The 16,303-nt window shown below is 39.5% G+C and overlaps 1 protein-coding gene across 4 annotated transcripts in view; it reads left to right on the forward strand.

The window, feature by feature from the left end:
• RASGRP3 (RAS guanyl releasing protein 3) overlaps window positions 1-16,303 on the forward strand; it is a 59,629-nt gene that overhangs the window by 34,566 nt on the left and 8,760 nt on the right. For 2 of the 4 annotated variants that reach the window (XM_027899283.1, XM_027899282.1), the window contains exons 7-13: window positions 1,019-1,192; window positions 1,599-1,715; window positions 2,022-2,297; window positions 9,006-9,083; window positions 12,972-13,088; window positions 15,313-15,428; window positions 16,206-16,286. In XM_027899283.1, coding sequence (XP_027755084.1) covers window positions 1,019-1,192; window positions 1,599-1,715; window positions 2,022-2,297; window positions 9,006-9,083; window positions 12,972-13,088; window positions 15,313-15,428; window positions 16,206-16,286 — 959 coding nt within the window. The remainder of the gene's footprint in view (window positions 1-1,018; window positions 1,193-1,598; window positions 1,716-2,021; window positions 2,298-9,005; window positions 9,084-12,971; window positions 13,089-15,312; window positions 15,429-16,205; window positions 16,287-16,303) is intronic. The other 2 variants (XM_027899284.1, XM_027899285.1) reach the window with 2 other exon arrangements.

Below are 16,303 nucleotides of genomic sequence, written 5' to 3' on the forward strand. Positions count from 1 at the left end.
AACTTTTGACGTAGTTTATTAATGTTCAAAGGTTAATTACTCTAGACTTCAAATCACGGGAAAACACCCTACCATTATCTGTGCATTGCTAACCTCAAAGAAGGAGGGAGGGACAAGAAAAAAGGCGTGGATTTCTAATTAGATTTAAGATATGTTTTAATTCCTTTGGAATTCCAGAAAGAAAACTCAAACTTGCAATGAAATTTCTTTTTTTCTCGCTATTTCTAGTTTGTCTCTTAATTCTTCAGCTTGAATTTTGCTGTCTCAGAAGTTTCTCTGCAACCATCGAGAGTTAATTATTCTTGTACTACTTGTTCACTCATAGATACGTAATTGTAGAATGGGATTAGTCTGAATTCTATCTTTGGGTTTACCTGTTTGAAAAATAGATGGAGGAGGAAGGGCAGTGTTAACTATAACAGAAAGCATTTAAAATTATCTGAACACTAAAATACTGTTTATCTGCAGCTATGAGACAAGCATCTGCTGTGTTAGAGTATACGCCCTCATATGTCCTCTAGCAGGCTGGTTTTGTTCAGCTAAGACCAAGAATCCCATCTTGCCTGGCATTGCTAGCAACTTCCTACACAAGCTAAAGTTATGTCATAAGCTACTGCAGATCTCTCTTTAAGGGTCAGCTGAAAAATGTTTTCCAGACATTTAGGGAAATTTAATTCTTTGGAGCCTATAGAGTATCATGCCTTAAGGATGCCGGAATAAAATGCTGTGTTGAGTAAAATACGGGAAAGAGGAAAGTAGCAATCATGCTCATTATGCATATGCAGGCTTCCATATTTTCTGACACACAAACTAGTTGTGAGTTGACATTTAAGTAAGAAATGAAAAAAAACAACAACAAACAGCTTTTAAGAAAGAGCTATTGTGCAGCAGGGTCTGCTGACCCTGAGTCATGGTCACTTTCTAAACAAGAGGAGCTTTAGAAAGAAAAAATTATCAAAGTTTCGATTTGATTCTTCAGTTGTCCACCATTTTACTGAAAATGCCTTTTGCCTGTTAGTTCACAGACTACCAAAGCTATGTGATCCATGGCTGCTTGGAGAACAATCCTACTTTGGAGAGATCTATTGCTTTATTTAATGGTATCTCCAAATGGGTCCAGCTCATGGTTCTCAGCAAACCAACACCCCAGCAAAGAGGAGAAGTAATCACAAAGTTTATCAATGTTGCACAGGTAAGTCTTGCATATGAGTCTTTTTCTTCCAACATACAGCAGTAATATAAAGAGAGATTGCAGTAAACAAATTAGCTGATGCTCTTTGTCCTGTTTCCCCAGTGAATAGCCTGTTCAGTATCATTGAAGGTTATTTCTTCAGGTGTGGTATGTCTGCATTTTTTAACTAGCGGACATAACTATACAACAATTTCTCTTTGTTGTATGCAAGTTGGCAACTGTCACTGTTGTGTATTTCTTGTTGAGCTAAGCTAAGCGAAAAACAAAAACAGAACCATTCTGTTACATCCCCTGATTTCTGCTTTAGTCATGATAGGTTGTCTCCTTTAGCATGTTGTGTGACACTGAATAGCTGATGCATGTATTTCCTTAACTTTTAAAAATGCATGATCCATCTCTCCTGCAGAAACTCCTTCACCTCCAGAACTTCAACACACTGATGGCCGTTGTGGGGGGTCTAAGCCACAGCTCTATTTCTCGCCTGAAGGAAACTCATTCTCATTTGTCTTCAGAAGTCACAAAGGTATGGTGGGCTCCAGAATACAGACATATTGAGCCTAATATCACCTCTTTGAGGTCTGAGGGGTTCTGCATTGCAGGTGTCTCACCAGCACAATACCTGGATCATGGCAGGGCATCCTAACAGGTGCTTTGGTTGCATTCCTCTCAGTGGAGCAGGACAGGCTCATGGAGATCCTCTGGTTGATTGCCTGTGCCAGAGAGGAAATTAATATTGTCGACACCCTGACATGAGTTGTGCATATTTAAAACAGATTAAGGGTATGTTATGAATGCTTTCACAGAGACTTGCTTCTCTGGCTATTTGCAGGACTGGAATGAAATGACAGAGCTGGTCTCTTCCAATGGAAACTACTGCAACTACCGCAAGGCTTTTGCTGACTGTGTTGGCTTCAAAATTCCTATTTTAGGAGTCCATTTGAAAGACTTGATTGCTGTCCATGTCATTTTCCCTGATTGGATAGATGAGAACAAAGTTAACATAGTGAAAATGCAGCAGCTTTCCATCACCTTGAGTGAACTGGTTTCCCTGCAAACTGCTTCTCATCATTTAGAGCCTAATATGGATTTAATTAACCTGCTAACCGTAAGTATTGAGCATGTTTCAATTCAATGCTGTTATTCAGAGACTGAGTGTCAGTAGGAATATTCATATCTATAAAGGTAAGTGCATATCGTTATCCAAGTTTTGGAAAAGAAAAGGGAGAGAATTCAAAACACAAACAAGTTCACATGAGCAGTTAACAAAGTCAAAGAGAGTTACTGTAGTTTGTGATGGCTGGAAGCACAAACAGTGTTGTTATAAATTAATTATTTTAGGAATGAGAGAAAGAGGGCTGTATTTATGTTAGGAGAAGCAAAAACTAAGTTCAGACTACTCAGAATTGAGGTTTATGTTTCCTGTGCAAAGAGTGGGTGACACGTTGACATGGACACACAACCGAAATTCCAACTTGAGCATCATTCTGTTCGTGCCTCCCCTGTGGTTTCCATGTGATACAGTACCTTTCCTATCCAATAAATAAAATGCTCTTGAATGCTTTTAAACAGCCACTGCAGTTCCTGCTCCTTTCTCTTCTTCTTCCTCCTTGTTAGTGAGAACATTTAAAGAGGTTTGAAACTTGCACACAAGTTAAAAATAAGAATTTGAATGTCCCATTTCAAACCAAAGGAAAGTGAGATCTCAAAAAAAACAGTGTAAAACTTTTTTTTAACTGAAACAAAAAAAGCCATTTTGAGAAATATTACACTTTATTCCAAAACATACTGAAGTGTAGAGCCTGAACCATCAGGCCAAATCCTGTTCCTAGTTATTTTAGCACTGGTCTCAACTGCAGCAGTGTTTGACTCAGCACCACAGTTTGTTCAGGTCATAGGCAAAACCCAGTATCTTGGAATTAAAAATAAAACCTGTGAAACTTGAAGAATAAATCATACTGTTTCTTATAAAATAATTGATCTTGCAAGTAAATAAAAGTCGCCTGCTCACCTGAGAGCAATCTGAAAAAACGTCATGTTAGATAAAGGACTTTCCTAATATGTAATCAGTTCATGCTGTTTCTGTTCTTGTTATTTAATTTTGTCTTTCAGATCTCTAATCCATACAAGAAAACTTATTTGCTTTCCTTAAATCAGTGTAATTCTTTTTTAAAAGAAAATTAGAACTAAAAGAGGTCTGTGTGTAAATAGGGCAAATTTGAGAATTTTTTCAGTGTTTGTTTTGTTGTATGGCATAAACTTCTTGAGACCATGTTTTTCTCTTTTAGATGACAGAGAAAAATCTACATCAAAATCCAGGGAAATAATTTTACTATCTCTGAATAGCTGTTACCAAAACACTCAAAGTCTCAGTGTTGTTCCCCACTTCCTGGGGAAGTGGGAACCAAATTCCAGTTTTTCCTCAGTTATGTCACAGACTGGAGGTGACTCTCATTACCTAACTCATTAGAGGTAAATGCCTTTAGTGGAGTCACACTGGGAGGAGCCTTGGATTTTTTCCTTCCATACCTTACTTCAAAATGCTCTGAAATGCACATGTCTAGAAAGTAAGCAGTGGTTACAATTTGTGACGGATTTATGCTGGAACTGATCAGGTACAGAGCTTTATGCTGTGGAGGCCGGCAAATATGAACCTGAACTACCAATTTGGTGCGGCTATACCCATGTCTTCATTGTAATGAGGATTGAGAAAGTTTGGAGGAATAGGAAAGCCTTTCTCCAGTTGCACTTTTTGTGGAACAATCTGGGAACAAGTCCTAATCCTGGTTAGTGGGGCAGGGAAGAGAAGACACCATATGTTTACCACTGCAGTGCTCCCTTAATTTAAATTTTTGGCTATAAAGGCAGACATTTATTGTCTTTTTTTGGTTTTTTAGGGATTGAGAGTTGATTTCTCATGACACTCTTCCCCTTCCTGGTCATTTCTTACAAACTTGGCTGTGAGCTGGGGGAAGTGGAACCTCAGGCTTTAGGGAACTGAGCAATAAGATAGTGAGTCCAGAAGGGCAGAAATTAGACAATGTGAAGTGAGAGGTGGAAGCTGAACTGCTGCTGCCACTTTCATTAGCTGTTCTCTCTTTTTGGTGACAGTCTGCTTTCCAAAAGGAGCAGAAAGCTTCACATTTTTCTAAGACCTTGCGGCGTCATATTCTTCATTGCATCAATGAGTTCATATAGTATATCTAGTTTTTCTTACTAAAAAGAAATATTTTTCTTGGGGTTTGTTTTGTTTTGTTTTGTTTTGTTTTCACCAAAATGACAGGGATCTTATTTGTATTTTTGTATTTAATGTAGTGTATTTAATTTACCAGGAGAATAGTTGTATACATGATGGGTAGTTTGTCACAATGCTCTGTTTTATTCATTCATAATATAACTCTGCTGTTTTTGTTATATTTGAGCCAATCTGATTGTAATAAATGAAGTTGTATGATGTAATGTTGATTCGAGACGTGATCATGGGCTAGAATTAACTTGTTCTGCTTTTTAGCTGCTAGCAAGATTCTATGGTTGTACCTTTATGTAATGATGGAGACAGCCAGGGATATCTAGGTAGACAGTTGCTGGTGTTCTAAAAGCTTTGCAGGGTAATTCTGTCTTCATACTAGTCATTGGAAGTGTGGTTGTAGATCAAGTACACTCGATAGTGTGGGAGTTTTGATTTACGATGGTGACTTCTGGAAAGGAAAAACCCCAAATTTCTACAAAAAGTTCCACAGTTTTGGTAAATACCATTATATGACTATTCTCATTTTTCTTCCAGTATGTAGGTTTTGCCCTCATCTGTGCATATGAATACAATATCTTTTTTTTTTTTTTTTTTTACAGTGGTCTCTTAAACAACCTAAGTCCAGTAACAATGGACAATGTTTCTGTCTACCTTTTTGTTAAAAAGAAAGTTTTAAACTAGGGGTTGGAGTGAGAAAAAGAGGGGAAGAAAAGGATTGCAACCCAAAACTGATAAGAACTGACAACTAAAAATAGTTGACCTTGCTATGGGCAAATGGTCTTTTAGCAGATTTAGCCTCCCTTGTTACCAAGTCATCTTGAGCTTTCTGAGCCTGAAGAATTAACTATTCTTTTTATTCCTAGGTCTTCCCTCTCTAATTTAAACTGTAAAAATTTTTCACATCTTTACCTTATTTAGAGAAACTCCCTTTCAAATCTAGTAAAGGCATCTAAATGCATAGAGTGTCTTTCATTTGCATGAGAATTGGCTGACCCAACTATCTGTTCACTTCTGCTATTTTTCCACTAAGCAGCTTCTATCTGGGCAGGCTTTTAGTAGGTGTCTTGTCCTGATAAGCAATGTGTCTTGCCTGGCCTCCCTCGCTTGCAATGTTGCCTTTTACACCACCACACTTAGCAAGTGCTAACAGCCTGGCCTGTGCTTGCCTGACAAGTAAATCACTGGATGTTGGTTTACTAGTCCAACAGCTTGCACAAAAAGATAAAATGGATATTTCATGGGCATGTTTTCTTTTTTTTCTCTTCCTCAGTGGTGGAGCCTCATTTGCTCTGGGGGAGCTGATACCTTTCAAGTGGTTTGGAAATAGTCATGTTTGGGGAACCAAGCTCTTTGGGGAAGAGCTATGAAGTGAGAGCCTGGCTTAAAAGCTTGAGTGAAAGCTTGCAAAGTAAACTTCAGGCCACCTGGTCAAGGGGCTTATAGCCATTTTTCAGATGCTATTGTGCATATAGACCAAAAGGGTGAACGGGGAGCAATAGGTCTTTGGCTTCAGTGGTAGCTGCTGAATGATCAACAGTTTGGAAAGTTGATCTTCTCTAGTCTTAAATGTCTTCACACAAACTTAGAAGTCTGCTTCTCCCCATCCCCAGCCCTCTCTACCCCACCCCATCTTGTTGTCAGCATAAAAAATCAGCTTCCATCTCACAGAATTTTAGCTTTGAACAAGTAGCTGAAAGAAGCCAATATTTTGCATGGAAGTCAACATGCCACAAATAAGGGAAAGGTTTGCTGTATGAACAGCAGTGACACATATGCCAAGTTTGCCAGCATAGGAGACTGCAAAAGCCAAGGGGAAAGCAAGTCCTGTGTAAATGAGTCTGAGTTACAGTGGCAAGAAAAAGAAATGTGTCATAACTCAGCTGCCAGTGAGCCAGAGCATGTTACATGAAGATGGACTCACTTCTTCGTGCCTTCTTCTTCTTAGTCTGTGTGGTTAATCCTCCTTTCTTGCCCTATTGGCCACACTTGCTCTATATCCACTAACTTGGTACTCGATTCTGTAGCACTCCCTGGAATCCAAAATGTGGAGCTAAGAATTAGTGAAACAGGACCTAGTCAGGAGCTTGGCAGCGCAGCAGAGAGATATAACAACTCTAATGACATTTTTGTCATTAGAAAACTTATATTTAGTAATAATGCTTAAAGGATTTCCTTACCTCCTGTGCATTATTTCTATATTGTTTTTATTTCACAATGTGAATAAAAGCCCATGGGTAAATGTTTCATCACATTCTGTGGATTGGAAGTGGATCTCTGTCTCTCAACTAGACCACAATGTATTTATACTAATTGTGGTAGAACTTCTATGTGCCATCATTTTCCCTTCACTATTTTTAGGTCTCAACAGCTATTTATCTACCTGTTCTGAGAGTATATGCAAATGACTGGAAAGTCCCAGTCATTTATACAGTCTAGTGTAGAGAATGAGAAATACCTAAACAATCAAATTGAAAGTCACCCTCCCTAACTTGTGTTTAGTAAGTTCCACATAGAAAAGAAAAAAAAAAAATTCATGCATTTCTGATCACCCCCCTACACTTCTCAATCCCCTCAAAACTGCTTGGAAAAAAATAGGACAGCAATTTAAGTCAAATTAGAATGAAAATTGGCACTCACTGAAAAGGTTGCCCTAGGAAAACTCCTATTACAGTTTATCCATCAGAGCAAAATGGTAAACAAAATATAAAATAAGTGCTCATGTAACTGCATAGTCATCATGCTTGTCATTTTTTTTTGCTAACGTAGGGAAGTTCTGAGCTGGACAACACCTTGTCCACTGTGTGTTTACACATCGTGCCTAATGAAGCTATAACCACTGCTTATAAGGTTGCATAATTCAGGGAAGGGGAGATACAAGCTTCCTCAGTAAATACTGATGCATTTCCACTCCCAAATCCACGCCCTGTTCACCTGCCCTGCTGAGAAAACTGTGCTCTTTCACAGGAACAGGACAACACCTTTTGAACTGGCAATTCTGCTCTCAGTCCCAGCCTGACCTGATAGTATCATGTGCTCCCACTGAGTTCTGCTTATTTTATACCACCAAAGAACCTAAGAATACAGTCACTGAATAACTACGTACATGAACAATAATTGTTATAGCATCTACTGGTTCTATGTTATCTTTATGACAGGCCCTTGCATAACCCTGTGGCAGCAGCATGTGGGATGGGAAAAGGAACCTGCAGGATGCACAGCCTTTCGCTGTGCCCGTAACCAGAACACAAAGCGCAAAAATCGGCACAGTGGTACAGCTAGACAGAATTATTAATTCAATCTCTAGACATCTCTAAAGCCATGTGTTCACTCTGGGAACCTACCAGGGGAAGGGGTGCAACTTCTGTCTTACTCATTGCCTAAAATTCTGCCTAAAAAGACTTAGTTCCTGATGTTCCTAGAGTTGGTTCTGTAGTACAGTGTTGCTGGTCCTGCTTTTTACATGCTTGGCACTTCAGGTTCTTTAAAAATAACCTTCTGACACAATTGTTTAGTCTGTTGTAATTCCATCTACCTGCTCAGGAACATGCTTTTAACAGAATTTTAGCTTAACTAGGGATTCGTAAGGTGGACGATAACTTCAAGTCATGTCAATTGCTCCAAAGCCAATTCATGTAGTCACATGATCACAGGAAACATGCAATGTTTGTTTCCTCTCACTGCAAAATATTATCTGCAGTACTTTTCTCCTTTATCATTCCAAAAGAGGAGGAATTTACTGTAGAGCTGCACCAGCACAAGACTCATATCTGCCAAAGAAAAACCAGACAGATTCACCCTACTTTGAGCACAGTTACATCCCTTCTTTTTTTTCAATAAATCTTCTGGGTAAAGAATGAGAACATGGAAGAAAAATCTTTCATTTATCTAAAAACACAACCTGAAAGGCAATTTGCCTTACTTGCTGAGAGGAGATAAGGAGCAGGCCAGGCTGGGCTATCTGGGATTGGTCCTGCTGGGGCACCTGGCTGCATCAACACTGGTAGCAAACCCAGCTTGCCTCTCACAGGCCTGTGTCAGTTCCCTCCCTGTGTTCCAGAGAGGGTTTTGTTGCACAGGCTGATCTCTGTAGAAGAGCTGCAGTGCTATAACCCCTCTTCAGGAATAAAATTTGACTGGAATACAATATGAAATCCTTCCAGCTTAGCCCCTCTACAACTTTTTTCCCGAAGTTTTCACATTCAACAGGTTATTTCTCTGAGATAGCTCATGACCCTCGAGCTGCTAGAAGAAAGTGGTTTGCATAAGGGTGGTCTTTGGGGTCAGTGTCCCTCTTTGCATAAGGTCAGCATGCAGCCCCCCTCACTCAATGATGAGGGTTGTGACAGCCCTCGAGCACAGTACAGACATGAGCAGCAATGTGTGTTATGTTAGCTCTGAGAAAATCTGCTTTCCCAGCAGCTGCACTCAGCTTTGGCATGTACACTGAGCTCTGAGTAGGAAAAGTTTTTGTTTAGTTTCAGTGGAAGGTATATCTCTATTTACAAGCCTGTCATGTTTGACCCAGTCTAATAAATATTACTTGTTTTCCCTCTTTCTTACACACAGCTGTCTCTGGACCTCTATCACACTGAGGATGATATCTACAAGCTCTCGCTGGTGCTGGAACCAAGGAACTCCAAATCTGTAGGTCATCTTTTACTACACTTCAACATACTGTGTATTTTGTCTGCATGCAGTTGATTATTTTTTAATGATGGTTAATGTGATATCTTATTCATATTCACATAAAGGTTTTTAGTGTATTCTATACAAGTGTTTCCTATACAAACTTTATGGCTGTACAGAAAACACAGTTAATATTTATAGGTTTTAGTGCACACTGGGAGAAGTATATAGTGGAACATGCCAGACTTCATTATTAATTATTTTTCAACAAAACCTCTGCAAGTCCTTGAAAACAGAGTTTTACTTTAGGTATAGATGTCTTTTGTAACATCAGTTATTTATTGTGTGACCCTTAGTTAATTTTCTGAGTGACTATGCACTTGTATAAAACAACACTGAATTAAAATATTTGTTTAAGGTAAGGCAAATAATTAGCTGTCATATTTTAAAACAATTTTCTTAGGTATAATTGGCTGTGTCTTGGACTCTCAAGTAATGTTTAAATACAACAGAATAGATATCGGTAAAGACAATACTGCATTGGGGCCTTTTTCATTATTCTTTGCAAGTCTGAGAGTACAGATAAGTCTTGTAATTACTAGTTGAATTTCACTTGAAATTTCACTTCTTCCATTGCCAAAGTCTGGGGACTTCTCTTCCCTCTGAGCGTTTCATCAAGGCATTAACATTTTTATATCCAGCACATACTGCTCTCAGGCTGAGCCCTCTCAAGCCTGTCACCAGTAGAATCTGAGGGTGGCTGGAAATGCTTCACAGGGTGTGAGAGCAGAGTCCAGTAGGCTGAAGTCATGCATTGCATTGCTTTGTAAGGTTTTGAAGTATTCTTAAAAGCAAGCAAGGAAGCAGAACCCCTTAATTTCCAAGTACAAGGTTTCTCAGGTTTTAAGGTAGTTCATAATTCTTGGAGACCAATTTGAGGACTATGTGTGTCTGCTTTGTTCATGATGAGCAACAGTAAGAAGTAAATGAATATTTCCATAGCCAACACTAGCTCAGATTGAACACTTGATATTTCGTTACAGTGTCCAGTCATTTTGGATGTGGTTTGACCACAACAGTTCCCATTTATTGCAATCATTTTGGATCCCTCATGCTCTCGTTCCTGCTAGTAAAGTTGAAGCATTACAGCCCTACGCTGTGGAAGGACTAATGGGCCAATACTGTAAATGAAGAAAATTATCATGTTGCTGCTTTGATCTCCAGCCTGAGCTTTAAGCAGGACAAAAGCAATGCAAAACAGTGCTACGAACTTTAACAGTACCAAGCTATTGCGGTATACTTCTGCACAGGGATCAATGAATAACCAGTGACATTGAGCTGTTGCAGCACCCTGATGGGTAAAAAGCTGCAGCTGAATCGACAGAAGCAGGACTATTTGAAGCATACTTCTCTTTGATGGAGTGCCAAAGCACACAAGCTATGTTAGAGGGGAAAGAATCTGTAGAGCTTTTGTATGTGGAAAAATTTGTCAGAGGCAACGTGGCAGCATAGTTATGTCATTCCAACTGCTCCTCAATTTATTGTTATATGGGTACCACTCCCAAGCAGGTGCACAACAGAGGAAGTGCCTCATGCTGCTGATTTTCAAGGCTGATGGAGCTGATCCCTTAGCATACAAGTCTGCTGTCAACAGGGACTTGAGCAAGACCTTCCTTCTGCTAAAACTGTGAGGAGAGTCTTCAGTCGGTATAGCAGCCTAAAATAACACTGAAGAATGACCACCAGCTGTAGCATAGCATCTCCCTGTCACAGAGTCCTGCTTTTCCCTTCACATTAGTGATCTTCTTGTTGGGAGTTCCTACAAGTACATCTGTTGTCTATAAGACAGCTCTGTCCAGTGCAATTACGCCACTGAAGACACACTGAGATAATTTTTTTTGCTTTTCAATAGAATTCATGTCAATGCCAAAACACACAGATGAAAAAACTTTCTCAATCCACAATTCCATTATCCCTGTGCTGATGAAATAAATGGGACATAAGTGAATCACAAAGAGCATGACCAAATTAAGTGTTTCTGAACATGCAATAAAATCAGCTTGGTAGTGTCTGGACAGCTGGTTAGCACCTTTCCTCATAGCATGCATTTCAAATACATAAATAAAATTATGGTTGTTCATATGAATCCATGAGTGAAATAGAAGGACCCAACATTTCTCTTTGGGTAGCGGGGCAGTAACATGCAGTTTTCATTGCAAATTGTCAAAAAACCCATAAAAATTGAATGAGGCTTCAAAAGATATATCCCAGAAGAAAGACCAAGGCTCCAGTGGATTCAGTCTCTTTCTGCCACTCTGCACTCAGACCAGCAGGTGATAAAAGCTCTCTGTGAGGACTTGGTAGTCTAGCACCATGCTGACACTTTTGATACAGATGCTTTGAGCGTCATCTTTTTTTAAAAGACTGCTGTATTTTCGCATATTTTTAAAGCAACAGCTCTTACCAGCATGTTGGTCCATCACTGTGTGCTGACATTAATTTTAGAATTAAAATATTCTGCCAACACTTTTGGCATATAGACCTGGATGTCAGGTTCACTGTATTTCTTATTGAAGTTAAATTCTTTTGATATAGATATTTTTTATTCCCAGACTTACTCGTGCATATTGTATGGGTCAAAATCCATTGAGACACTGGTAAAAGCTGTTCTAACAATTCCAAAAGGAAAAGCCAAATTAATAAAGCAACCCACTAACAAATCCTTCTTTTCTTTTCCAACCAACTACATCTGTGACCATTTTCCATCTTGATGTCAACACCTACAATACCACTGTTACACACAATGATACCTTTAACATCTTTACCTGTGTTGTCTCCCTCCCAACTCACACCAATTTAAAGAGAGACAGATGAGACCCAAGTTCTTTGCTCATCAGCTAACACGGGGGCCTTCTGAGACTGTGGACTCTCTCCCTCCTCATCCAAAACATGCTGAATTTTTTATGTTTAACACTGCATCACCTGCTAGGTGCCCAGTGGCAGATGCAGAAAAAGGCCAGTATGCCTTACAGCTTTTTTCATACTAAATGGTTATTTTTGAATCCTTACCTGAAACTGTGTTCAGGTTTTTTGTACATTTTCTTCTTGAAGAAGGTGAGCTGCATGCTAGAGCTACTCCCAAAGCACTGTAGTGGTGTGGAGGGAGTTGAGCTGCGAGTTCTGTGCATCAAGTGAGCTGTCAGCTACTGTTTTGTCAAGACCAAGCTGTTTTCAAACTAAAATAGTCTGGCTGGTGTTATCTGCAGAGCAAGTCAAAGGTTAACCCCTTTCTACTCAGGCTGCCTAAATGAATTAAGCTGTGCACCCTGGCACATCTCAGCTAGAAACCAGTGGGATTGCTGAGCACAGTTTTGCCCTCGTTTCTGCATCCTGCTCTCTTCTTTGTGCTGCACAGCACATTAATTCGTTCAGTCTGTGGCAGTCCCTCACATGGTTGGGCACAGTCCCTCTGGCAGGGAGTTGGGGGCAGGCTGCGTTGTGGTGGAGAGTTCCTCAGGGTTTTACTGGGGAGGAGAAAAAGCAGGTTTCTGGGCTGGTCTATTGCTGATGCTATGTCCAGAGACCCTCCTTCCCTCTTATTCTGAGTCTTGTTGCTGTTGAACCATCTGAAGACACTTGTGAGGAAAGTCTGGGTTTGCTTCTTAGCTCAGTTGGTGCTGCTGCTAGTGCTGTAGCTGCAAGGTGCCGGAGCGAGCCCAGCTGAAGCTGTAAGTGGAGGCAAGCAACCCCCTAAAACCTTGACTGATGTTTTGCTAAGCGCATTTTTACAGCACGGGGACTCCAGCGGTTTGTGGCTGTAGCTCTGACATTTAGACCCGCTTTTAATGGGGAATTGAACTTCTTAGTTCAGATTTGAAAATCCTTGCGTTCTGATCAATCTCTCAGCAGCCTACCTCCCCGACGACCCCTAACAAGCCAGTGGTGCCGCTAGAGTGGGCATCTGGAGTGGTACCAAAACCTGACCCTACAGTCATCAACAAGCACATACGAAAACTGGTGGATGTAAGTATTTGGAACAACATACCGGTCAAAGAGAACAACGGCTTTGATGTTTTCATCATTGTAAATAATTTCAAGGTTATCAAGAGGTTGTTATAGCTGGGGTGAATGTCAGACATGCAATAACAGATTTGAGCTGTTACTGATACATTCAGAAATATTTATTTTATTCCTGTAATCAGCAATGGGATTAGTAAAAAGGTTTCTGGATGCAAAGGAGAAGACTTTCAGAAGCATTCAAAATGCTGCTGCTGTTCAGTAGGTTTGTCTAGCAATATAAATTTGAAGGGCAAAGTTGAGGTTTTTCCAGCTCTGGCCATCCACCTCATATCTGGTAGCAGACTACTGGAAACAAAACTACTCAGAAACAAGGTCTCAAGCATTAATAGGTCCAGAGAAATTTTCCAGAAAACCTAGTTCTGATTTTTAACATGCTGTTATTTGACTGTTCAGAGCACATTACGTATTATAAAGGTAGCATTGTCCTGGTGTCACTTTAAAAATGTGGACATGAGGTCTTCCAGAATTCTAGCTGGGATCTTCCAGCTTCAGTTTGGAGGGTGATGTGTTGTGGTTGCTAATGCAAACAAAACCAAACACTACTAGAATCCTTTGGAGAGAATGAGTGCTGCTGTGTTGGGGCATAAGGGACTTCTAGTGACGTAAGCAGCATGTAGACACATCAGGAATGTGTTGTAGATAATGACGCAAGATTTTCTTCTGCTTTTTACAAATTAATAACTAAGTCTGAGGGGAAGTATTAAATTCTGACCTTGTCTGTGTTACAGATCATTAACTGGGGTTATGTTATTAACATAAATTAAACATAGTCTTAGTTCTCTTGCTCAGACTTCAAATATGTCTCGAAGTTTGCTTTCTGTACATGACCTTTTTTAAAAAAGTTTAATTTTTCTTTTAATGTGGGATGCCAGAAATGCACATGCTGTTCCCGTATTGCTTTTGTCAGTGCCACATGTGTTGATAAAAATCAGTCCACATTCAAACCTCTCTTTGATAGCTTGTTTAAGTAGGAAGTCTGTCACAACCCCTTAATCTTTCCAGAATGGCTGGGTGGGGGGTTGTGCTTGTTCACATGGTTGGGGGAAACGTGGTCCCCCATTTCACAATTTTGGCCTGGTTCAGAATATATGATCTTGAGTTTGGCAGGGTTAAAACATGGTCTGGGGCTTTTATGGGTACAGCTTACTAAAAGGCTCATACCACTCCATACAGCTGTTTTCATTTTGCCAATTTTTGCCCTTTACTAGCTGCTTTGAGTTGTGTTTTAAGGCATTGTTTTTATTACAAAAAGTGTTGAATGCTACTCGGGTAGCTTTGGCTCCTTCTTAATGATGCATTTTTGAGGTCTGCCAGTCATTGGTTACAGGTCTTTTGATAGATACTTAGAAACTGGTTTAATCGGGTTCTTGTTAAAATAAGGATAATGCAAACACCTTTCAGAGGTCTCAGTACATTAACTTAATGTCTTTGTCAACCAAATTGTAATCTAATGAAAGAGTTTGTACTTCACTATGTGTCTTTCAAATAGTCATGTTGACTTTGACACTCATGTTTTTCTCATTAGCATCACACTGCTGTAGCTTTAACACCCCTTGCACATCTCTGAAAACAGTAAGACAGAATATAGTACTTCTTCAGCAGCTAAAGAAGGCCTCCATCACTTTGTGTGATCTTTTAAATTTGATCCTATGTCTGTTTTTACTTAGTGATGAACTGGAGTGGGTTGATGAAAGGGAATGGCGGTTAGATCCAAAGTGTTGGTCATCTGGAGGTCAAAGTATACGTAAACAAATCCGACTGAAACAGTGCTGTGACACAGTAGAGGTGATCAATTAGTAGTGAAGCCAAAACCATCTGCAATACTCAGGGGAAAGCTGCTGTTGTGTTGTTGTTGTTTTCTTTCTTTCTTTCTTTCTTTCTTTCTTTTTTTTTTTTTTTTTTGTGATTAAAAAGTGTACTTTAGTGACATTTCCAATAAAGAAGAAAAATAAAGCAAGAACAATCATGTGTGAAGAGCTGTGGAGGACCACCACTAGATAAATACTGAGATCAAGTTTTCTTTCAAAATTAGCCATTTTTTCCCCAAGAGTTTAATAAATACGGATGCATCAGAGCCACGTAATTACATGGTTGAAGAGGCTGTTATAGATTCAGGATAGGCAAGATATTAGTACAACAATCTCTTTTTTTTTTTTTTCCCCCGCAGTCTGTCTTTAGGAACTATGACCATGACCACGATGGTTATATTTCTCAGGAGGACTTTGAAAGTATAGCTGCCAACTTCCCCTTTTTGGACTCTTTCTGTGTCCTGGACAAAGACCAGTAAGTTCGGAAATTTATTTATGGTGGTTTGGTTTTTTTTATCTCAATTTAAAAACTCATGGAAAGCAAATATTGAAGAAACAGTATCTCTCGAGTTTCTTGTGTCTGACAAGATCGCTGAAGGATGAATTATCTTATCATTTAAATTCTTACGCTGTAATCCGTTTTTTAAGTCCATCCAGGTTGGAGTCCTGCTGTACCTAAATTAAATTTAGAAATAGTTTATGTAATAACTTAATGAAGAATTCCTGCTGGGACTGGGTCAAAACCCTAGAGTACTGTCAAAGTACAGTGAAAATTCTATATCCAGACCAGGTATCAGACTGAAACAAATAAGTTGGGTACAGGAGCACGAGTGTATGTAGCAGAGAGAGGGTAACAAATATTTGAGGAGTTAAATATAATGTATATTTCCTAGACAGTTGGGCTTGATAATTCTTGTTGTCCAGAATCTCTGGCTGTGAAGGCTCATGGTCAGAAGGCATAACCTCTTGGTCTGTGTGAGCAGTAAGTCAAGAACCTTCATTTAATAGCCTGGTCTGTGCCCTGATACCATGAACAGGTGAGAAAACAAGGTCTGAGCTGTAAGTTCAGTGTTTGTTGTTTAACGAAAGATAAGAACCAAAAAGGCTCTAAGGGTTTTTTCCTGCCAGGGCTGTTGCAGCTCTTTCAAAGAATGTGTTTTATGTGCTGCATACTTTCTGCAATGAGAAAACTCTGAAATGTTCAGTGCATTGAGCAGTGACAGATCTACTCTACCTTTTATTTCCCTAACAGAGATGGTCTTATAAGCAAAGAAGAAATGATGGCTTACTTTTTGAGAGCTAAATCACAGTTCCAGTGTAAAATGGGACCAGGGTTTATTCATAACTTTC

This window comes from Empidonax traillii, unplaced genomic scaffold, assembly GCF_003031625.1.
Source record: "Empidonax traillii isolate 1590-97213 ecotype Southwest subspecies unplaced genomic scaffold, ASM303162v1 scaffold653:size358915, whole genome shotgun sequence".
Classification (NCBI taxonomy): Eukaryota; Metazoa; Chordata; class Aves; order Passeriformes; family Tyrannidae; genus Empidonax; species Empidonax traillii.